The sequence below is a fragment of the Eurosta solidaginis genome, chromosome 3, assembly GCF_040869045.1.
Source record: "Eurosta solidaginis isolate ZX-2024a chromosome 3, ASM4086904v1, whole genome shotgun sequence".
Taxonomy (NCBI): domain Eukaryota; kingdom Metazoa; phylum Arthropoda; class Insecta; order Diptera; family Tephritidae; genus Eurosta; species Eurosta solidaginis.
The window spans coordinates 286,740,148-286,763,718 of NC_090321.1; the positions used below are offsets into that span (position 1 = coordinate 286,740,148).

Below are 23,571 nucleotides of genomic sequence, written 5' to 3' on the forward strand. Positions count from 1 at the left end.
AGAAAATGCTTAATTTGATTGGTAAATGGTGGGTTGAATATGGCATTGCGGCGTGGCAAACACGAATATACGCCAAGTTGGAAATCATTGTAAATTTTACCAAGTAGCGCAACTAACAGCTGATCGGTGAAAATTCGCACATTCACACGCACAGTTCTCGACTCAGTTTCAAAACAAAACTTTAGATTATTTAATTCAAATTTTCAAGTGAGATAATACTTACAAATTTATGTATACAGAATATATATGGCATTTTTGTTGTTATTAAAACAATATTTTTATTTATATTAAAGCTTTTATCATTTTTTTTTTTAACTTTGAAAAATCTCCGAACACCATTCCTTCATTATATGACATTCGACTGCCTAGTCCACTGCCTTCCACTCTATTCGCAACATAACCTCTACTTAAGCTGCCAAACTATATAGTAAACAATGTTGGAAATAAGACAACAGAAAAAATTAAATATGTTTGGCACTTGCAGCACTTGTTTGAGGCAAATTCGCTAATTTTCGATAAACAAAAGTCGATAGGTCTATGTCATTTTGCTCATTGCAAAAAGGTTTTCTTTAAAGTGCGGTTGACGTAATACGAATAAAAGTTGGTGATAATGTTGCTGTTGTTGAGAGTAATTAAGAAATTTATAAGTAAATAAAATAAGTATGATGTATGTATGTAAGTATGTGCACGTATTTTTACATGGGTAGGGTATTTACGCACACCACCAAAAGTACCTCAAAATGAATATTAAATTTGTTGGGTACATTTTTAATGTAGTGTTACGATTTGAATTGCAATTTTATTTTATTTTATATGATCAAATATTTTGAATATTTACCATGTAATACTTCTAGTTTAAAATCGTTTTATTTATTATTGTAGTTTATTATATTATGTTGTTGTTTTGTACATTATTATTATTTTTTGCTAAACTTTTTTTTAATTTTATTTATTGGGTACTATATTATTTATTATTCTCTAAATTTAGGTTTTAATAATTATGTATAAGTTCTTAAATTATTCTAAATATTTCAAATTTATAATGAGATATTAAATATCAAAAAAAAAAAAAAATGAAAATTATAAAAATTTTTATAACAAATAAATATTTTTAAGGAAATTTCTTTGAGTGTATAATAATAAAAATTTAAAAATTAATAAATTTATATTAAATTTAAATTAAACTATTTAATTCGTTATTTTTTTATGTAATTAATTAATTTTTTAATGTAAATACTGATACAGTTTTTTTTCTTTTCAGATCATATTCTTAACACGCGTATATTTTGTATATGTAGATGTAAATATATTTCGTAGAATGAGTATAAAGAATGAACTATTATTTGATCTGAATATGTATATAAAATGAACTTTTAAAAATTTATTAATAATATGAATTATTTTCTTTTTTTGTCGAAGGCCTTCAATGCAGAAAGGGGTTCGGCACAAAAATACTATGGATCTCACCACCGACTCGAGGTAATTCTTCGGTTTTTCGCCAATATCTTTTGAACGAATCAAAATGTTTATATTTCGCCTTGGGAGTATTAATACTGATGTCTAGACGCGTCGTTTGACACATCTTTCGATGCGTATTACAAGTCGACTCCTGTTCTTGACTTTTAACCCAGGATCTTTGCGACGGGGAGATGCCTAATCTACGATATATCACTGATTGTGGATTGACGTGGTACATTCCCATGATTCAATTACTAGAGGTTAGTTCTTCAATGACGGCAGAACTTTGACACTCCCAAATTGAAAAATCTGGACGGGTTGCTTTTACGAAGTAAGGAAAACGGGTAATAATTCAATCCCCTTTAGCGAAAATTGTAGTACAAAAGTACCTTTAGTAGTATATTAGTAGTGATAAAAAATTTGTAAATGGCAACAGGTTTTGGAGGAAATAATTAATTTTCTACTAAATATTTCATGAATTTATAAAGAGCTATGTTGGTTTAGAATTTTATTCAAAAATACACTATCACAATTTGTTTCAAAAACTCCCTATATGAGCATAAGTTCAACGCATTTTAACATAAGGGGGAGTTAATGAAAATCATTCTGAGGCGTTCTTCAATCTAATTCTAAAATAGGGCGTTTTTGTGACAAATCATGAAATGGGAAGTTTTTGAAAAATGTTTTGAGATAGGACTATATTTAAAAGGCAGCCGACATGGTCTTCCAAAAAAAATGTAAAAGAAAATGGCTTATTGTCTTAGAACTTTATGTTCCGGCCTTGACTTTGACAGAAGAGTTCAGCTTTTATGCGGTCCTGCTACACAGGGAGTTTTCACCTTTTTACTCTGAAATTTCGGAAAGCTCCTTTACGTTGAGTATTCATGGAAGTCTTCCGTTAATTTAGAATATTCGGAACACGTTCGTTTCATACTACCTCACGAAGTCCGAATATATCAAATAAGTATATGCTACATAATATTCCAAATATAAACCGATTTCCCAAATTCTTAAATGGTGACGAATTTTCCGAACGTACGGAATGAATAAGTTAACATGCTCAATGAGTACATTTCGTTATGGCATCTCCGATATTTACTAATTACATTTTTACGTAAATCGATTTACTAGTCGAGTTTTTGACGTTGAACGATGAATTTCGAAGTGGTTTAGGCTTCGTCTGTTCATAGGTTTACGAAAGTGCACGATTCCTTGATGTCCGTACTTTTCAAAAAATTACCTATGTTCAGCCACACTAATAGATCATGGCATAGTTAATAAATTCATCATAAAATTAAAATAAATGTTCTAAGGAATTATGCACTTCAGTACTTATCGGGGATTTGTAAACTGATTGCTTCCTATTTCTACTACTAATATTTTTCGAAAAATTGCAAAGAAACAACACTGTTAACGGATGTCAATTCGATTTGGGAGCAAAATGGCTGCAATTGTCAAAAAATTCGTCTGTCGAGCAAACCTTTTCTGATTGAATCATGGTACATCCCCATTTCTTAGATAAGAAGACGAAGAATGACATTTCACAAAAAGAATAAGCACAAATGAAACGGCCAAAACTTTTCCTTAGATAAGAAGCCTTTCCGTATATTTGTCAAAGAAATGGGGTAATTGCTCCGTTTTTTTTAAATTACAACAAAATCAATAAAAAATATCCATATATTTTATATGAACTAAAATTCGCATACGAAACCCAAATATTTATTGTGGAAACGAAAAGCACATTCAAATAATCGGGAAAGTGTTGCTGGTTTTCATAGAAGTTCTGTTTAATGGCATTTCGGAAATTTGTAAAATCTGTATTGATAGGGATTCCGATTGGTATAACGTTTCTCGATTGTGTGGGCTATGTTGCTCGAGTTGAAAAATTACCGAAGTCATTCACCTGTTCAGGTAAAACATGAACCTTTTAAACTTATAGTACAATTACTGAAATCGTTTTACTTGTTCAAGTGAAACGTAAACTGTTCTACAAGTAAGTGTTAGGGTTGGTATTGTTTCGGGTTTAGTTCGACTCAGTCACCCAAAAAAAAAAAATGTATACAACAAAAAGTTTTGTTTTGCTAACGCAAGCCAACCCGTATTACTTGTTATTTGCGTCTCTTAATATAGAGTTAATGCATTTTACTGATAATGCAACTGAGCTTGAATTACTTATAAAACTTTATTCCTTACCGAAACAATATCAACACTTTTGCTCACTCTAAAATCATATTCGCCACGATGGCATCAATAAAAAAAAATGTATTAGTAAAATTTTACCACAACGCAAAGCAGATTTTAATACCTGAAACACCTTTTTCTTTGTTTCACAGGCAGTATAAATTGCACACCCATGACCATTAAAATATGCTTTGTTTTTTTGTTGGTTAAAATTTGTTTCTTGTAGAAAAAAGGCAATTTACTATGACTTAAACATTACATAGATATATACTCGAATATGGTTTTTTTTTTCTTCTTTTAATTAGCTTTATACCCTTTTTTTTGCAACACTAAATATTTACGTTAAATTGATCTTCGTGGTTTTTAGTTATAGGACATAAACTTTACATTACTATCAATCTTGAGTTGTTTTTATGCTTTTTTAATATTAGTGCCTTTAACTACAGGGAATTCATTTTTCCATTTTTCTACCAAATTGCAATCCTATTTACAGTGCAAAGGTATTTAGCACATTGGTCTTTGTGTTTTATATAAACAATTCACTTTTAATTTAGTTGTGGCTACATTAACATTATATAATGTTGCGGAGTCAAAAATATAATTAAAAAAAAAGGTTAAGGCTACAAATACATAGTTTTAGTTCAGTAGTGGAACTAACTCACCGCTTTAACCGCTGATGTTCGTTATCGCAATTGGAATGCCCACAGGCCTATATTCGCTGTCCTGTGATTGTCATTGTAGCAGGTTTATTGTAGACCAATCTTGTCGTAGTTGGTAAGGGTTGCGCTAGTAGTGTTATTGCCGATATGGACGCAGTTAATAAAGATGCGCTAGTAGTGTTATTGCCGGCATGAGCGCGGCTAGTAAGGATGCGGCTGGTATTATTGCCGGTATAAGCGCAGTTAATAAAGGTGCGCTAGTCTTGGGGTCGGTGGAACCGCCTGTTGTTGGTGTTAACCTTAATGGCCTCAAGCCTATGTACGTGGCCCCGCTACGTGCGTTGCTACTGGTGTGGCGGTACGTCTGATGGTTGTTGCGCTCGTGGTTGCGCTTATGAAGGAGTTGGGGGAGGTACTACCGATGGTGATGCCCGTGGTAATAGTAGGCACCGTTGGTGGTGGTTGGCGCGGTGGTCCGAGGTGAACAAAAGACCCAGGTGGCGATAAAGCTTCGTGCTGGCCTTTACGCCAGTGGTAGTGTCCTCAATTGCCACTTGAACATGCCTAATGGTTGATAGGTTAAAATGCAGATCTAATTCTGGCGTTGTTTCATTGATGGGAAAATGTTCACGTTGTAAGTCCCAATAATCGTTTAAAAACACCATCGGTGAATACGTTTTACCACCATCATCTAATTTGGTGTCGATTTGGCCGGCAACTTGATTTTTCTTGATTTAGTTTCCCTTACCAATTTTTTTTCTTTCCTTAGGTGTATACGGCGGAAACTCAATCTTCCAAAAAAAAAGCGATTAGAGTTGGGTCGTTTCGTTCTGAACTTGTTCAATTGACCGGGTCTCTCAACTGAACAAGTGAACTAGATCTTCGATTTCGGTTCTTTTTGTTCTTTTAGTTCATTTGTTCTTTTAGTTCGTTTTATCCATGGTTCAACTATATACAGGTTGGCTCATCTGTAAAGCAACAAAATATGTCTGTTCAAATTGTCAAAAACTGTGTATTGGTGTTGGTGCGAATGGTATGGAATGGAAACATGAAACTTGGCAGTTTTTGTATGTGTAAGTAAAATGTTGCCAATGTGTTGGTTTCATTTTGAGTTTGCCATCTCCTTTTGACAATCCCTTCGACCATGCAATGACATAAATAAAATCAGCTGATGAGATGAGCCAACCTGTACATAATTTAACCATGGTTTTATCTAATGTTATCCTTTCTCTCTTCTTGTTCGCGAACATTGTAAATTCATACATATATACGCAGAAATTCACAGTGAGCACGAATGTCGACGATGCCACTTACACTAAAGATATGTGTGGCCATCTTTGTGTGTGGCACTGCTAAAACAATGTATGTATGGACTATTTATGAAAAACATGTTTTGTAAAAATCTAATTATTACATTTATTAAACTTGAAAAGTTCATATTTATGTACAATTTGTGTCTGTACTCTTTCAATTTCCTGAATCTTCAAAAATTTGTAACTTTTTTTGAAGTTAATTATACATATATATAAACTTATTTATTCACTACTCATTTAAATATACGTACACAAAGCATTGCTGCATACACACCCCCATCTATACCTTGTTGCCTTTTTTCGCGGGTGCGAGCAGCAGTGATCAAATTTGCTTGAAAAAAAGAACAGATGAACAAAAAGAACAACTTGTTCGTTCATCAGAAAATGAACGAAAGATTCGAATCTCTGAAATGAACGAAAAAGCACAACTCTAAAAGCGATCTTTTTCGTAGTGAAGGCAGGTCTGTCTTTTTCTTGTTTTTTCGATATCTTTTTATCGCAACTTTCGCCACATCGCTAGGTGTGTTCGCGTGAACACGCTCCCAAGTGGATCGTAGCCGTAGACCGTAGCAGCAGACCGTAACAAACTACGCCAGGGTGCAAAGCCAGTGTTCTTAAAAGAAAGGCCAGTGCCTTTTGCCATACGCGAAAAAGTAGAACGTGAACTGGATAATTTAGAACGAGACGGCATAATTACAAAAATTGGGGTTCACCTTTGGTGGTAATTCCAAAACCTGATGGTAATGTACGACTATGCGTCGACTATAAAGTAGCCGTTAACCCTCAGTTGGAAACCGCTCATTATCCAATCAAAAGAGTCGATGAAATTTTTAATAGTTTAAAGAATTCTAAATATTTTTGCAAGTTAGACTTATACAAAGCATATCTGCATGTACGAGTTGATGATGACAGCAAAGAAGTGCAAACTATTTCAACGCACCGAGGTACGTACCAAATGAATCGATTATCTTTTGGAATTAAAACTGCTCCAAGTGAGTTTAACCGTATTTTAGATCAAATATTACAAGGCCTCGAAGGTACAGTCTCTTATTTTGAATATATAATTATACATAGTGCAACGTTGAAAGAATGTGAAGAACATCTGATCAAATGCTTTGAAAGATTGAATAAATATCAACTGCACGTCAACAAAAGAAAATGTGAATATTTTAAAGAAAAAATTAAATACCTTGGATATATAGTAAGTCATAACAAAATAGCAAAATGTCCAGATAAAATAAAGGCGATTATAGACATGCCAAAACCTCAAAATGTAGAGCAATTAAGAAGATTCCTTGGAATGATTACATATTATTCAAAATTTCTACCGGATATTTCGACAATTAATTCCCTTTACGCAAGCTTTTAGAAAAAAAATAAAAAGTTTAATTGGACAACACAATGCGAAGAATCATTTAAAAAGCTTAAACAGGAAATTCTTAAAGACAGGGTTATAGTACCATTCAACGAAGCTTTGCCGATAACATTAGCGTGCGACGCAAGCCCAACGGGCATAGCTGCAGTACTATCTCATATTGTTGAAGGAGAGGAACGACCCGTCGCATTTATTTCAAGAGCATTAACAAAAGCAGAACAAAATTACAGCCAGCTTGACAGAGAAGCGTTAGCAATTATTTTTGCCGTTGATAAGTTTTTTATGTATTTATACGGAAGAGAATTTACATTACTGACAGATAATCGTCCTCTAACAAGAATATTTCATCAGAGTGCAAAAACACCAGCCATGACCTCAGCAAGACTACTTCGTTATGCTTCATTCTTGCAGGGATTCAACTACAAAATACAACATCGTAAAGATGAAGATAATGTGAACGCAGATTTTTTATCGAGAGCACCTAACAACGAAATATCGATGTTTTAACATTTTTTGGATGAAGAAGTACGCAATATTCAGGACGGGACGATCAATCAAATAGCGACATTTTCAATCAACGCCACTACTATTTCAAACGAAACAGAGCGTGATGTGGAACTAGCAAAATTAAAGAAGGACTTACTGGATGGCAAGAATTGTGATACCAATTCTTCGTTGCAAGATGGCGTCATATTTAAAGGTGACCGTGTTGTTATACCATCAAGATTACGTGCAGAAATTTTAAAAGAGCTACATTACACACATGTGGGCATAGTAAAAATGAAACAGCTCGCTAGGAAGTACTGTTTTTGGAAGGGCATCGACGCGGATATAGAGCGACTGGTAAAATCGTGTCCTAGTTGTGCGGATGTGAAAAAGAGTCCTCCAAAAGTTATAACGCATCATTGGGAAGAACCAACCGAAAATTTTCAAAGAGTGCACATTGATTACGCAGGACCATTTCGAAATCACTATTTTTTCATACTAGTAGATGCGAAATCGAAATGGCCGGAAATTCGAATAATAAGGATGCCCAACCTCTGAAAAGGCTATAGATTTAATACAAGATATTTGTGCGACACACGGATTACCACAAGCCATTGTATCAGACAATGCAACGATATTCCAAAGTACAATGTTTAGAGAATTTTGTTGCGAAAATGGAATTATTCAGAAGTTTATAGCCCCTGGACACCCAGCAACAAACGGATTGGCTGAAAGATACGTCCAAATTCTGAAAAGGAAGCTAACAGCGATGTATGATGAAAAATTACCATTGACTATCAAACTACGAGAAATCCTGTTTCTATTCAGGGCAACCCCTTTGGCAAATGGTCAAACCCCAGCCCAAATGTATTTAGGACGTGAATTAAGAATTAAATTGGATGCTATGCGGCCAGTCAAACAATTGAAATCAGCAACACATAATCCAAAAGTGCGTCATCTAAATGTAGGCGATAGAGTTCAAGTGCGGTGGTTGCACAGGAATAAACCTAGCTGGAAATTTGGTGTTGTGAAACGCAAATTCGGACATCTCCACTATCAAGTTAAGCTGGATGACGGTTATGAGTTCAAACGACATATAAACCAATTGTACAAGTCTGGTATTTATCAACCTAAAAAGCATGTAACGTTTGGTGAACCTCCCGTGAAAGAAAATTAAAAAAAGGAGGAAATCTACATTGAGCGTACCGTTACCACTCCGACTACACAACAAATACCAATGGTACAACCCAATCCAGTATCAACGCCTGACGAAACTGTAGGAAGATCGAGTAGGGTCCGAAGACCTCCTGCACGCTTAGATGACCATGTTTTCTATTAAGCGTGGAAGACAGTTGGCAGCACTCTTTTTCCTACTGTCATTATTATTATATATATATATAAATACTCTTTCCTTTTTTCATATAGTGATATAATTACTACTGCTATAGCTATGATGTAAAATTCCTCATACAAATAAATTGAAGTCTTTATTATATAGTATAACCTAAAATCAAGCGCGTGCATTTATTCCTTTATAGGACATAACAGAGGGAATATAAGTATTTAATACGATTAATTATATTTAACTTTTATTCTTTGTAGCAAAATGTTTGCATGTTTTATGTTTTAATATGAATTTGAATTTAAATAAAATAATTTAGAAATTTAAAAAAGATAGAAAATGCTTAATTTGATTGGTAAATGGTGGGTTGAAGATGGCATTGCGGCGTGGCAAACACGAATATACGCCAAGTTGGAAATAAGACAACAGAAAAAATTAAATATGTTTGGCACTTGCAGCACTTGTTTGAGGCAAATAGCGAATTACGAATTTTCGATAAACAAAAGTCGATAGGTCTATGTTATTTTGCTCATTGCAAAAAGGTTTTCTTTAAAGTGCGGTTGACGTAATACCATGGTTCAATTATGTACAGGTTGGCTCATCTCATCAGCTGATTTTATTTATGTCATTGCACGGTCGAAGGGATTGTCAAAAGGAGATGGCAAACTCAAAATGAAACCAACAAATTGGCAACATTTTACTTACACATACAAAAACTGCTAAGTTTTATGTTTCCATTCCATACCATTCGCACCAACACCAATACACAGATTTTGACAATTTGAACAGACATATTTTGTTGCTTTACAGATGAGCCAACCTGTATATAGTTGAACCATGCGTAATACGAATAAAAGTTGGTGATAATGTTGCTGTTGTTGAGAGTAATTAAGAAATTTATAAGTAAACAAAATAAGTATGATGTATGTATGTAAGTATATGCACGTATTTTTACATGGGTAGGGGTATTTACGCACACCACCAAAAGTACCTCAAAATGAATATTAAATTTGTTGGGTACATTTTTAATGTAGTGTTACGATTTGAATTGCAATTTTATTTTATTTTATATGATCAAATATTTTGAATATTTACCATGTAATACTTCTAGTTTAAAATCGTTTTATTTATTATTGTAGTTTATTATATTATGTTGTTGTTTTGTACATTATTATTATTTTTTGCTAAACTTTTTTTTAATTTTATTTATTGGGTACTATATTATTTATTATTCTCTAAATTTAAGTTTTAATAATTATGTATAAGTTCTTAAATTATTCTAAATATTTCAAATTTATAATGAGATATTAAATATCAAAAAAAAAAAAATTGAAATTTATAAAAATTTTTATAACAAATAAATATTTTTAAGGAAATTTCTTTGAGTGTATAATAAAAAAAATTTAAAAATTAATAAATTTATATTAAATTTAAATTAAACTATTTAATTCGTTATTTTTTTATGTAATTAATTAATTTTTTAATGTAAATACTGATACAGTTTTTTTTCTTTTCAGATCATATTCTTAACACGCGTATATTTTGTATATGTAGATGTAAATATATTTCGTAGTATGAGTATAAAGAATGAACTATTATTTGATCTGAATATGTATATAAAATGAACTTTTAAAAATTTATTAATAATATGAATTATTTTCTTTTTTTGTCGAAGGCCTTCAATGCAGAAAGGGGTTCGGCACAAAAATACTATGGATCTCACCACCGACTCGAGGTAATTCTTCGGTTTTTCGCCAATATCTTTTGAACGAATCAAAATATTTATATTTCGCCTTGGGAGTATTAATACTGATGTCTAGACGCGTCGTTTGACACATCTTTCGATGCGTATTGCGAGTCGACTCCTGTTCTTGACTTTTAACCCAGGATCTTTGCGACGGGGAGATGCCTAATCTACGATATATCACTGATTGTGGATTGACGTGGTACATTCCCATTTCTTAGATAAGAAGACGAAGAATGACATTTCACAAAAAGAATAAGCACAAATGAAACGGCCAAAACTTTTCCTTAGATAAGAAGCCTTTCCGTATATTTGTCAAAGAAATGGGGTAATTGCTCCGTTTTTTTTAAATTACAACAAAATCAATAAAAAATATCCATATATTTTATATGAACTAAAATTCGCATACGAAACCCAAATATTTATTGTGGAAACGAAAAGCACATTCAAATAATCGGGAAAGTGTTGCTGGTTTTCATAGAAGTTCTGTTTAATGGCATTTCGGAAATTTGTAAAATCTGTATTGATAGGGATTCCGATTGGTATAACGTTTCTCGATTGTGTGGGCTATGTTGCTCGAGTTGACGGTTAGTATTATATGCATCTACTTAATTAAAAATAATTAATATACTTCAAAAACATTTAGGTATTTCCATGCAGCCAGCTCTTAATCCAGATGCCAGCCAAACAGATTATGTATTTCTCTCCCGTTGGGCTGTTCGAACCAGCAGTGTTGAACGAGGCGATATTGTATCTCTTATTTCGCCCACGGACCCTTCACAAAAGATAATAAAACGCATCGTGGGATTACAAGGTGATGTTGTGTCTACGCTGGGTTACAAACACGAAATAGTGCGTATACCGGAGGGTCATTGTTGGGTTGAGGGCGACCACACAGGGCACTCATTAGATAGTAATACTTTTGGTCCTGTGGCACTGGGATTAATGACAGCTCGAGCAACATATATTGTATGGCCGCCAGAACGATGGCGTCGACTGCAAACCGAATTACCTCGGCGGCGTAGACCTATACAAGTAGCCAAATCAACAAGTTATCACAGCCAATAGTAACAAAGTGTGATAAGTATTCGAGATAATTAATAGTTTAGTATCAGGGCAAAACGTTATGCCAGATCGGTTTAAGAGTTCTCAAAGTTTTGATTGAAAATATGTACAATTCAAATAGTTAATGTGTTTACGTATAACATTTAAAATTGTCTAGTTATTATTTATATTCTAATTGTAAATACGGTTGGTAAAGAAAAAAAATAAAAATCAATAAAAAATGCTTGCCAATTTTTTTAAGTGCGTATATTTAGTTTTTATTTACAGTTTTATTAGTTTCGAGTAGATTTGTTTTTCAAGTCGTGTAATGTTTTCAGAGTTGATTTTAGAGCTACGCCTTCCCTTACTAATTTAAAAAAACCCGGCTGAGATAAATCCACTACCGTCGATGCGAAGCGACGTTCTTCACTCATGCCTATTTGACCTGCATCGAAAATGCCTCCTAGTTTTGGCCAGATTGCCTCGAATTCGTGAATATTTAAGCTGCTGGGCTCACCGGATCGATTAGCACTTGTAAGGGCAAGTGGTTGTTCATCAAACATAGAGCAAAGGTTTTGTATAAAAAGAAAATCAGGAATACGTATGCCGATTTTAGTTGTATTAGGATTTAAGAAACGATTACTTAGTTGCGCTGAACGTTCGAGGATGATGGTTATGGGGCCAGGAAGCAGCCCCTCTAGCAGAGCATCCTCTAAATGATCGGATTTTCCATAACGGCGCAACGCATTTAGGTTCTTCACACATATGGCTACTGGCTTATGGTAATCACGTCCTTTTATATTATAAAGCTTTTGTATGGCTTGCTCATTATTTGCATCGCATGCCAAGCCATAAACTGTGTCCGTTGGCAAAGCAATAATTTCACCATCTAATAAACACTGGCGGGCAAATAATAAAGCTTTCGGCTCTTCTACTTTGTTTATTTTATTATCTTGTGAGATGTTCAGCATTTTTTTAATTGTAGTAAAATTGGGCACGTTGAATGGAAGCAAAGTAATACCGGGTGGAAATGACGGTTTTAGCATGGAAATCATTTGGAAAAGTACAAAATAAATCTTTTCTGTCGTAAATATAGACTGAAGCAACTAAATTAGTCCCTCCAATTATGACCACAAATCTGATTGCAACACTTGTAGAATGTAGTCATTGGCTCATCAGCCGAACGCGTTTGCATTTGCATGAAATAAGCTCTTTTGTGAGAGCATGAAGGGCACTCAGCATCTGTAGAATCTACGTTCTCCCATGCAGCGGCACCACCCATAACATGATCAACTTCCTATGATTTACAATAATGGTGAACGAATGAGGATAAACCAATCAGTAAATAGATCCTTGCATCTAATTTATTTACCTTTAAACGTGGAAATGTTCGTGTTGCAATTTTCCGTTTGATGTTACAAATATATGGACATGTGTTGCAAGAAAAACGGTGACCACATGTATCCTGTTCGACCATTAATATATTACCACAAGTCGGACAGTACAGAAGCATCCTTCATACGTACATTCGATAGAATACAATAAATATTTGAGTTATTTGTCTTAATAAATTATAAGGTTTACTTGGAGCTGGAAGGAAATAAATAAGCTATCGATAATCTTAAATTCAATAAGCGCAAAAGTTGGGTTAGTAAGGGACTTTTCTAGAATGTTGGCATTACTGGCGCACCGCTTCGCAAGTGCTTCCAAGTTCAAGTAACGTCAATTGGACAATCTGAACACAACCGGCTGCGTCTTATAAAATTTTATTAAAGTTAATAATAAAGAGGTAAATTAAACTACGTACTTTTTTGCTGCACTTCTTGCTGTAAAGATGGGACATTGCATTTATGCAAGCTATTTCAGAAAAATTTCTCTCAAATTCGTCTAACAATCAATTTCAATAATACACCATGACGTGTCATTGTTTTTTGAGATAAATATTTTTAACTTTGTTGACGTGTTATTGCTCGTACAATCGCTAAATTAAAATCACACTTCGCTTGTTTACAGATCCGAAAGTCCAAGATGATAACCGACGTGCAATTGGCCATTTTCTGCAACGTTTTGGGTGTTTTTCTATTTCTTTTGGTTGTGGCATATCACTACATTACCGCCAATGCGGTCAAGTAAGACTAATCCTTTGAATGTGTAATTAAATCCCTTAACCTTTTGTTTTGTTCCAGAAGTACAACAAAAACCAAATAAATCATACTAAATATCCGGGATTTCTTGTAACATGCCACAATTTTTTTTAATGAATTTCTTTACCAGTTTTGAAGTATAAATATATGTACAACTAAACTTAAATTCTTACGGCTCTATAATTATTTAAATTTCTTCTAAAGCTTTATTCAAGCTAACCATATCGTTAAAGGAGTGTTTAATTCTTGATTTTGTTTTGACTTTGAATGTTTTTTCCTTTGGATGTCCAAACGAAAACGTTTTCGAAGCAAACGGATTTGAGGTAATCTCGGAAATGGCCATTGAATCCAGTGGGTTAGCAGTCTCGCTTTCTCTCGTATTTCGTTCATTCTTTTTGTTATTTGCTTTTCCACATAATTGCTCAAACCTATAATTACTAGGAAATTTGTGCACGCTAATGCAATGGTCCTTTCGTTGCTCCTGAGTTAACATCGTTTGTTTGCATTCCTCTAGCAAACATGCGTACATCGCCTTACCGCGTTCTACGAGAGTTGCAAAATAAGAATCGTGACGCTCGGAAACATGCAAATCGAGCAAATGCGCAGTGGGCAATGACCGCCGACAAATGAAACACAAATATCGATGCAAATTATTGAAATGTGTTTGGTATGCAGTGGCATCTTGGAAGATAAGCTGGCAGCCGGGTACATTACAGAAATATTCCGTAGACTTCAGCGTGGTTTCATCTTGCAACTCATCGTCAGTAGTAATTACGCCAAGCTTTTTGAATTTTGGAATGAATGCTTCATTCGCTGCAACAAAGAAATCTTCATCAGGTGATTTATAACCAACTGGAACAGTATTTAGTATGTTTATTAATTCCGAAACAGCCAACATTACATCGAAATGAAGAACTTTTATTTTTGATAAACACTTACATGAAGTTTGGCAGCACTGCCAATGTTAAGCTACAACTCCATAAGTTAACTGGTTTATCAATTATGGCCGATAAGCAATGTTTCTCATAATATATAAGCGTTCAACGCAATGTTATGCATGCCAGTAGAATCGCCACAATCGCGCAAGATGATGAGTTTGTAAATATAAAGGAACTTCAAAGTTGGTAATTGAAGTTTTTTTCGCCTTGCCCATTCTCATACAAAATTTCGCGAAGCACTATTATAAACATTCTCATTATACAAGGAAAATACTTGCTAACATATTTTGTGTCCTATTCATTTGTTATATTGCAGTTTTCAACTGTGAAAAATGTTATTAAAAGCTACCAACGAGTGGGAAAAATAATTTTCTCTTCCAAGGGTGCAAGCACCCTTAGCCAAAGCAAATGCCAAATTCTTCTTCTTATGCTTTGCTAGCAACAAAGGTTGGAAATGGCTATTTTTTCATGTCAGATGGCGCCAGTGTCGCTCAATCTGCCATTCTCGTTAAAAATACGTGCAGTCTACTCATAATGAATAAGATTGCGTTAAACACATCTATATGAAAACCTGCTTATGGGACGGGGCTTTTAGTTATATGAATTAGCTGAGAAGCGATGTGGAACTCTGCATCCACCAGAGACTCGCTGTGTAACTGAATCCACATTTGATGTGGTTTTTTAAACTATAAAGACACTCTCCCAAGGTTTTGGGGAGTGTTATCGGCGTTGATTTGCCGTGGTTGTGGAGTAAGAGCTGCGACAAAGATGACATTCCAGCTTGGAACTGCTCTCTCAGTCATGGCAGTCGGAATATGGGAATTTTCACATAAATTGGTATTATCCTTAGTCCCCTTTTATTTATTTATTTATTAAAAAGTAGCCTACGGCTAATTCAATAATTTCTATACAATTATTATTATACTCTGTTGAGCAGAGCTCAAAGAGTATATTAACTTTGATTGGATAACGGTTGGTTGTACAGGTATAAAGGAATCGAGATAGATATAAACTTCCATATATCAAAATCATCAGGATCGAAAAAAAATTTGATTGAGCCATGTCCGTCCGTCCGTCCGTCCGTTAACACGATAACTTGAGTAAATTTTGAGATATCTTTATGAAATATGGTACGTAGGTTCCTGAGCACTCATCTCAGATCGCTATTAAAATGAACGATATCGGACTATAACCACGCCCACTTTTTCGATATCGAAAATTTCGAAAAACCGAAAAAGCGCGATAATTCATTACCAAAGACGGATAAAGCGATGAAACTTGGTAGGTGAGTTGTACTTATGACGCAGAATAGAAAATTAGTAAAATTTTGGACAATGTGCGTGGCACGGCCCACTTTTAAAAGAAGGTAATTTAAAATTTTGCAAGCTGTAATTTGGCAGTCGTTGAAGATATTATGATGAAATTTGGCAGGAACGTTACTCCTATTACTATATGTATGCTTAATAAAAATTAGCAAATCGGAGAACGACCACGCCCACTTAAAAAAAAATTTGTTTAAGTAAAATTTTAACAAAAAATTTAATATCTTTACAGTATATAAGTAAATTATGTCAACATTCAACTCCAGTAATTAGATGGTGCAACAAAATACAAAAATAAAAGATATTTTGAAAATGGGCGTGGCTCCGCCCTTTTTCATTTAATTTGTCTAGGATACTTTTAATGCCATAAGTCGAACAAAAATTTACCAATCCTTGTGAAATTTGGTAGGGGCTTAGATTCTAGGACGATAACTTATTTCTCTGAAAAAGGGCGAAATCGGTTGAAGCCACGCCCACGCCCAGTTTTCATACACATTCGACGGTCTGTCCTTCCGCTTGGCCGTTAACACGATAACTTGAGCAAAAATCGATATATCTTTACTAAACTCAGTTCACGTACTTATCTGAACTCACTTTGTATTGGTATAAATGACCACGCCCACTTTTTCGATATCGAAAATTACGAAAAATGAAAAAAATGCCATAATTCTATACCAAATACGAAAAAAGGTAATTGGATTGGTTTATTGACGCAAAATATAACTTTAGAGAAAAACTTTGTAAAAAGGGTGTGGCACCTAATATATTCAGTAGAAGAAAATGAAAAAAATCTGCAGGGCGAAATAAAAAACCCTTGAAATTTTGGCAGGAATACTGTTCGTGGTATTACATATATAAATGAATTAGCGGTATCCAGCAGATGATGTTCTGGGTCACCCTGGTCCACAGTTTGGTCGATATCTGGAAAACGCCTTCACATATACAACTACCACCACTCCCTTTTAAAACCATTATTAACACCATTAATTTGACACCCATATCGTACAAACACATTCCAGAGTCACCCCTGGTCCATCTTTATTGCGATATCTCGAAAAGGCGTCCTCCTATAGAACTAAGGCCCACTAAGTTTTAAATAATCATTAACACCTTTCGTTTGATACCCATATCGTACAAACGCATTCTAGAGTCACCCCTGGTCCACCTTTATGGCGATATCTCGAAAAGGCGACCACCTATAGAACTAAGGCCCACTCCCTTTTAAAAAGACTTATTAACACATTTCATTTGATACCCATATCGTACAAACACATCCTAGAGTCACCCCTGGTCCACCTTTATGGCGATATCTCGAAAAGGCATCCACCTATAGAACTAAGCCCCACGCCCTTTTAAAATACTCATTAACACCTTTCGTTTGATACCCATATTGTACAAACGCATTCTAGAGTCACCCTTGGTCCACCTTTATGGCGATATCTCGAAAAGGCGCCCACCCATAGAACTAAGCCCCACGCCCTTTTAAAATACTCATTAACACCTTTTATTTGATACCCACATCGTACAAACATATTCTAGAATCACCCCTGGTACACCTTTATGGCGATATCTCGAAAAGGCGACCACCTGTAATGTACCTTAACTTTGGTACAAATTACTTTTGTTAAATTAAATAGAACGATTGAGAAGGCACGTGTTTTATTATAGTTCGTGTCTAGAACAATCTTTAATAATATGTATATCAAGAGTGTGTACAATAAAAGTGGTTGTGTAGTAATATGTATATATAGGAATGTGTATTGTGAATCGATTATATGTGTGTTCCTGAACCGATGATAGGTTCGTTCCTGACACCACCTATAGAACTAAGGCCCACTCCCTTTTAAAAAGACTTATTACCACCTTTCGTTTGATACCCATTTCGTACAATCAAAATCTAGAGTCACCCCTGATCCACCTTTATGGCGATATCTCGAAAAGGCGTCCACCTATAGAACTAAGGCCCACTCCCTTTTAAAATACTCATTAACACCTTTCGTTTGATACCCATATCGTACAAACACATTCTAGAGTCACCCCTGGTCCACCTTTATGGCGATATCTCGAGAAGGCGTCCACCTATAGAACTAAGCCCCACGCCCTTTTAAAATACTCATTAACACCTTTCGTTTGATACCCATATTGTACAAACGCATTCTAGTCACCCCTGGTCCACTTTTATGGCGATATCTCGAAAACGCGTCCACCTATAGAATTAAGCCCCACGCCCTTTTAAAATACTCATTAACACCTTTCGTTTGCTACCCATATTGTACAAACAAATTCTAGTGTCAGCCCTGGTCCACCTTTATGGTGATATCCCTAAATGGCGTCCACCTATAGAACTATGGCCCACTCTTTTTTAAAATACTCAGTAACACCTTTCATTTGATACCCATATCGTACAAATACATTCTAGAGTCACCCCTGGTACACCTTTATGGCGATATCCCGAAAAGGCGTCCCGCTATAGAACTAAGGCCCACTCCCTTTTAAAATACTCATTAATACCTTTCATTTGATTCCCATATCGTACAAACACATTCTAGAGGCACCCCTGGTCCACCTTTATTACGATATCTCTAAAAGGCATCCAGCCATAGAACTAAGGCCCACACCCTTTTAAAGTACTTATTAACACCTTCCATTTGATACCCATGTCATACAAACACATTCCAGGGTTAACCTAGGTTCATTTTTCTACATGGTGATTTTCCCTTATTTTGTCTCCAAAGCTCTCAGCTGAGTATGTAATGTTCGGTTACACCCGAAATTAACCTTCCTTACTTGTTTCTTATTAGCCGTGTTTTTTTACACGCCGTATACGTTTCGTTTGCGCGTGAAAAAAATGCCTATCCTCGCTTAGATAAAGCTTAGGAGACCCATCTAGCGGCAGTGGTTAAATAACTACACCTTCTCATTTTCATATGACGCTTTCTCATTTAAAATTGGAAATGGTGAAGACACAAATTTAAAAACAAAATGACTGAAAGTGGTCCGCATGGGATTTCGCTCCATAATCTAAGCGTTATGACGAAGATTTATTGGGAAGCCCCCTTTCTCTCATATTTCGGTTCGGTCCGCAATTGGTTGGCCATTTGGATTTTTTTTGTATCTTTTATGTATGTATTTGCAGAAATGTGACACGAGAATTAGTTCTCGACTTTACTGAAGTAATAAAAAAAATATTCCACCTAACGAGCAAAGAAACATCAAAATCTATAGAAGTTTTTTTATTATAAAAATTTTCAACCGGGTCGCCCCTGTGTAATGGCTTGGCAAGCAATCCGAGTGTATTTCTGCAATGAGAACCTATTCGGCGAAAATCCATCTGCTTGGAGGGGCCGTTCTGAGTCGGCATAAAACAATAGGCCCTTTCTGCCAATTCGTATGAAAAACTTCATTAATAATTGACACAACAACAAAGTCTGTCTTCGTTCAGGTATAGTGCATTGATTTGCATCCATTTATTTTTATTCGTAACCGTTAATCGCGTGTAAACAGTCAAGTGGTAATTACATAGTGTCCATAAAATAATTAGACATAATATTTTGGTATGAGCTTTAGAATACAAATTTCAAAAATAACACTAGGATTTAAGTACAATGAAGAGATTTGAAACAATAACCAAATATACTTTACAGTAGATCAAAATGGTTTGAAGCAAATAGCAGGTATCAAAAGTTGAACTTTCGATTAGTATGTATGTATATATCTTACTTTTTTTACTTTACGCGATCTCTACTTATGCAAAGCGGCCGTATCCAGCTTTGGTGCCGGCTTGCTTGCCATACCTGAGAGCAGTTTCTTGATTTCGGCGATCGCACGACCAGGATTCAAGTTTTTAGGACAAGTGCGTGTACAATTCATGATTGTGTGACATCTATAAACACTAAAGGGATCCTTTAACTTGCTTAGACGTTCAGCGGTATTCTCATCACGTGAATCAATAATCCAACGGTAGGCTTGCATCAACACTGCTGGACCCAGATACTTGTCTCCATTCCACCAATATGATGGACATGATGTTGAACAGCAAGCGCATAGAATACATTCATATAGCCCATCCAGCTTTGAACGATCTTCAACTGACTGCAAATATTGTGCTTTTCCCTTTGATTCGCCAACTTCGTTTCTAGAATTAAAAGAGTTATGGCCTGGTATAAATTGATAATGAGGAAAGGAAGACTTGTTTCAAAGGTGTTAAAATTAAAATCATAAAACAAAAACAAGAAAACATATGTAAATATATTAAAACCGTTATCAAAATATGTTCAATATTAAAGGCTAATAAGGTCCGCTTGCAGAACGGTAAGTTATATTTAGATTTTTAAAGTTAATTACATATATAATTTGTCAAAAAATGTACGAGTTTAACCCTTCATTAGAAGCTTACTCTGAGTTAAGAATATAATTTACCACTCTGCAAGTGGGCCCTAGAGGTTTTTATGTGCGTTAATAACTATCCAGTCATGCTGAAGACAACGAGCATTTAAAGTGCGATCTATGCTATCCAAGCACATCTTCAATTAGAAATATTCAACTTACTTGCGTTGTAACCACGGTTGAATGGAACGGTATTGCTCATAGAAATTATTCAAATCTGGAACTAAATCCCGTACAACATACATATGGGGCAGAGGATACACCTTCAAAGGTTTTGAAAGATTTGTATCAATTTTGCTGCAAATAAAAAGCATTTGACAAAACCAAAATGAAAACACATAGCACTACGCTTTTCTCACCTTATACAAGCCAAGGTATTTATGCCCCCAATATTCATTGCACACGATCCGCAGATTCCCTCTCGGCATGACCGACGGAAGGTTAATGTTGGATCCACTTCATTTTTAATTTTAATTAATGCATCTAAAACCATGGGTCCACACTCACGAAGATTTACTTCGTAGGTCTGCATATAAGGCTTCTCTCCAGCATTGTCTGGGTTCCATCGGTATACTTGAAAGCTCTTGATTTGTGGTACCCTTGCCTCTTTTGGTTGGGCCTGCTGGTCTAAGTGCTTTCCCGAAGTGAGCAAACGCAGCTAAAGTGATGTCATAAAAGAAAAATAGTAATTAGGTATAATAAATAAATTGATGTATATTTAATATCACTAATGGGTGTATATGGGTTGATTGTATTTATTATAGAGTATGAGTGAGCATTTACACCGGAAAAGGCAATTTTCGCATTGTGAAATAGCACTGTTTTCACTTTTATGTAATTAACATCATGTCAACGATTTAATACCGAGCAAGGCCGTTTTTTTGGTTTTTATGTGTCTTAACAAAGATCTGGAGCCAAAAATTGTTGAAACACAATCTTAACAATATTTTTGTTATGTAATTTAGTGATAAAGCTATCAATAATCTTTGTTTAGGTAGATTTCTTATATTACCTGCTGTCGTCCGGCTATAACTCCAACGCGATTTAATGCGACTAATGCCATGTTGCACTTAAGTTATGGTTTAAATTTAATTATCTCGGCTTTATTTGCAAATATTGTTAGATACAAGCAGACAAATCTACTTGTTTTGCTAAACACTTGTGATGGATGACAGCAGATGACATAGTGTACCTATACAAGTTGTTCACTAAGCGATAAACGTCAAAACTACAAACAGCCTCGCTCACCTGATGGAAATCTCAGGTCTAGAGTCGCATTTTTGGTCTCAACGACAACATTTTTGACTACCAATCGTATCGACTTTTTCAATCATTGTAAATTTTACCAAGTAGCGCAACTAACAGCTGATCGGTGAACATTCGCACATTCACACGCACAGTTCTCGACTCAGTTTCAAAAAAAAAAATTAGATTATTTAATTCAAATTTTAAAGTAAGATAATCATTACAAATTTATGTATACAGAATATATATGGCGTTTTTGTTGTTATTAAAACAATAGTTTTATTTATATTAAAGCTTTTATCATTTTTTTTTTTAACTTTGAAAAATCTCCGAACACCATTCCTTCATTATATGACATTCGACTGCCTAGTCCACTGCCTTCCACTCTATTCGCAACATAACCTCTACTTAAGCTGCCAAACTATATAGTAAACAATGTTTTCAATTTTTCAATCATTCGGCGCACTCGGTAATGGTATCCATTTTGAATCCGCTGTCATTCCGAATCCAGCGAGCGCCTGTCAGAATGCTTGACAGATAAGTCAACACACTTGTACTTGTACACTATGGCAGATGACAGCAAGTGGCGGCTGATTTTTTGCCACTATGTTTTATGCTTTTGGCCATAGTGTACCTATACCAAGTGTGTCAACTAAGCGATAAACGTCAAAACTACAAACAGCCTCGCTCACCTGATGCAAATCTCAGGCCTAGAGCATAGTGTACCTATACCAAGTGTGTCAACTAAGCGATAAACGTCAAAACTACAAACAGCCTCGCCCACCTGATGCAAATCTCAGGTCTAGAGTTGCATTTTTGGTACGTAAGAGTACTTCAAGCTGAGTTGCATTTAATAGTTAAATAAAACTTTGTAGTATTTACAGATGTAATAGTTGCATATATTTCCGCGGAAATAAGAATACTAGATTTGTAGACTGCAACAATGCAGAAACATACGGATAGCAAAATTTATTTAAATTAGAGTCAAAATATAAAGCGCCACACGTGTAACATGGAAAAATTTCACTTCTAAGGCTGTTTACACAAATGCATAAGGGCAAAATTATATAAAACGCTTTGGTCACTTCAAAAGCATAAACACTACTTTATTTTTGCTTGGATTATTTTTCTTGTATTTTCTCTTATATTTTTTGTCCAGGGAGCCAATAAGGTTTCAATACTGGTGGAAGTATGTGAACTATATTTGAAAAAACTAACGAAATACAAGAAAAATTCAACGTAGTTCATTAAAAACAAACAAGCCAGTTTGTATTTCGATAGGGTTTTTTGACATTAGGCAGTTTTTCTTTATTTTTTCTGACAAATGAAAATTTTGTTTTTAGTTTCAAAATTTTGTGCATAAAAACACAATTAAATTCAAAGTGTAAATTGTGTATGCAAATGAGTTTTCAATAAGTGTACATTTTTCAGTTTTTCATAGTTAAGGAATTGACCTCCAGATTCTTGTGTTACACAAATATAGTGAACTTGGGTACAGAAATTCAAATTAAAAAGTTTTTCACAATAATTTGAAAAACTACGTTTTCTCTCCTTTTTACATTTAAAGGAGTAACTCTCCGTAATAAATTAAACTTTTAATGAAAATCAATAACTCTGAACTGAACACTTTTCGCCAAAATATAAAATTAAAATGCTGTGAAACAGGAGCAACACTTTTGTTACTACATAAACCCTGTTTCAATCTTTTACGTCTCTTCACAGAACCCTAATTGACCGTTTTCAACCGAAACAACAATGGCAACCCAGATTTTCCCGTTATGCTCACTTAAGCGAGTGCCTGTCAGAAAGAAGTCAACACACTTGTACTTATACACTATGTTCACACGCACAGTTCTCAACTCAGTTTCAAAACAAAACTTTAGATTATTTAATTCAAATTTTAAAGTGAGATAATCCTTACAAAGTAATGTATA

At 34.8% G+C, this 23,571-nt stretch overlaps 6 protein-coding genes across 9 annotated transcripts; 2 read left to right on the forward strand and 4 right to left on the reverse strand.

Moving 5' to 3' along the window:
• The first annotated feature begins 10,685 nt into the window (after window positions 1–10,685).
• Window positions 10,686–11,868, forward strand: LOC137245789 (mitochondrial inner membrane protease subunit 2). The gene is made up of 2 exons (XM_067776960.1): window positions 10,686–11,145; window positions 11,205–11,868. Exons 1-2 carry the CDS (start codon window positions 11,052–11,054, stop codon window positions 11,624–11,626), a joined length of 516 nt encoding a protein of 171 aa, XP_067633061.1. The 5' UTR covers window positions 10,686–11,051; the 3' UTR covers window positions 11,627–11,868.
• Tcs1 (Threonyl-carbamoyl synthesis 1) lies at window positions 11,855–12,657 on the reverse strand. The gene has a single exon (XM_067776958.1). The coding sequence runs from the start codon at window positions 12,655–12,657 to the stop codon at window positions 11,896–11,898; it is 762 nt and encodes a 253-aa protein (XP_067633059.1). The 3' UTR covers window positions 11,855–11,895.
• Window positions 12,658–12,712: 55 nt separating this feature from the next.
• Window positions 12,713–13,247, reverse strand: Polr3K (RNA polymerase III subunit K). Its single transcript, XM_067776961.1, has 2 exons — window positions 12,975–13,247; window positions 12,713–12,899 (listed from the first exon to the last, which is right to left on the reverse strand). The coding sequence occupies exons 1-2, from the start codon at window positions 13,113–13,115 to the stop codon at window positions 12,714–12,716; spliced, it is 327 nt and encodes a 108-aa protein (XP_067633062.1). The 5' UTR covers window positions 13,116–13,247; the 3' UTR covers window position 12,713.
• On the forward strand, window positions 13,243–13,912 carry LOC137245792 (dolichyl-diphosphooligosaccharide--protein glycosyltransferase subunit 4). Of its 4 annotated transcripts, none has more exons than XM_067776964.1 (3): window positions 13,243–13,391; window positions 13,616–13,731; window positions 13,792–13,912. In XM_067776964.1, exons 2-3 carry the CDS (start codon window positions 13,631–13,633, stop codon window positions 13,808–13,810), a joined length of 120 nt encoding a protein of 39 aa, XP_067633065.1. In that variant the 5' UTR covers window positions 13,243–13,391; window positions 13,616–13,630; the 3' UTR covers window positions 13,811–13,912. The 4 variants fall into 4 exon arrangements, with proteins under 4 accessions (XP_067633065.1, XP_067633063.1, XP_067633067.1 ...); XM_067776962.1 differs by having other exon boundaries at window positions 13,244–13,391; window positions 13,789–13,912; XM_067776966.1 differs by having other exon boundaries at window positions 13,305–13,434; window positions 13,614–13,731.
• l(2)k10201 (lethal (2) k10201) lies at window positions 13,808–14,675 on the reverse strand. The gene has a single exon (XM_067776959.1). It carries the CDS (start codon window positions 14,642–14,644, stop codon window positions 13,934–13,936), a length of 711 nt encoding a protein of 236 aa, XP_067633060.1. The 5' UTR covers window positions 14,645–14,675; the 3' UTR covers window positions 13,808–13,933.
• A 4,764-nt stretch (window positions 14,676–19,439) lies between these two features.
• Window positions 19,440–21,597, reverse strand: SdhB (Succinate dehydrogenase, subunit B (iron-sulfur)). Its single transcript, XM_067778352.1, has 4 exons — window positions 21,405–21,597; window positions 20,752–21,050; window positions 20,555–20,689; window positions 19,440–20,141 (listed from the first exon to the last, which is right to left on the reverse strand). The coding sequence occupies exons 1-4, from the start codon at window positions 21,453–21,455 to the stop codon at window positions 19,748–19,750; spliced, it is 879 nt and encodes a 292-aa protein (XP_067634453.1). The 5' UTR covers window positions 21,456–21,597; the 3' UTR covers window positions 19,440–19,747.
• Between the last annotated feature and the right edge of the window lie 1,974 nt (window positions 21,598–23,571).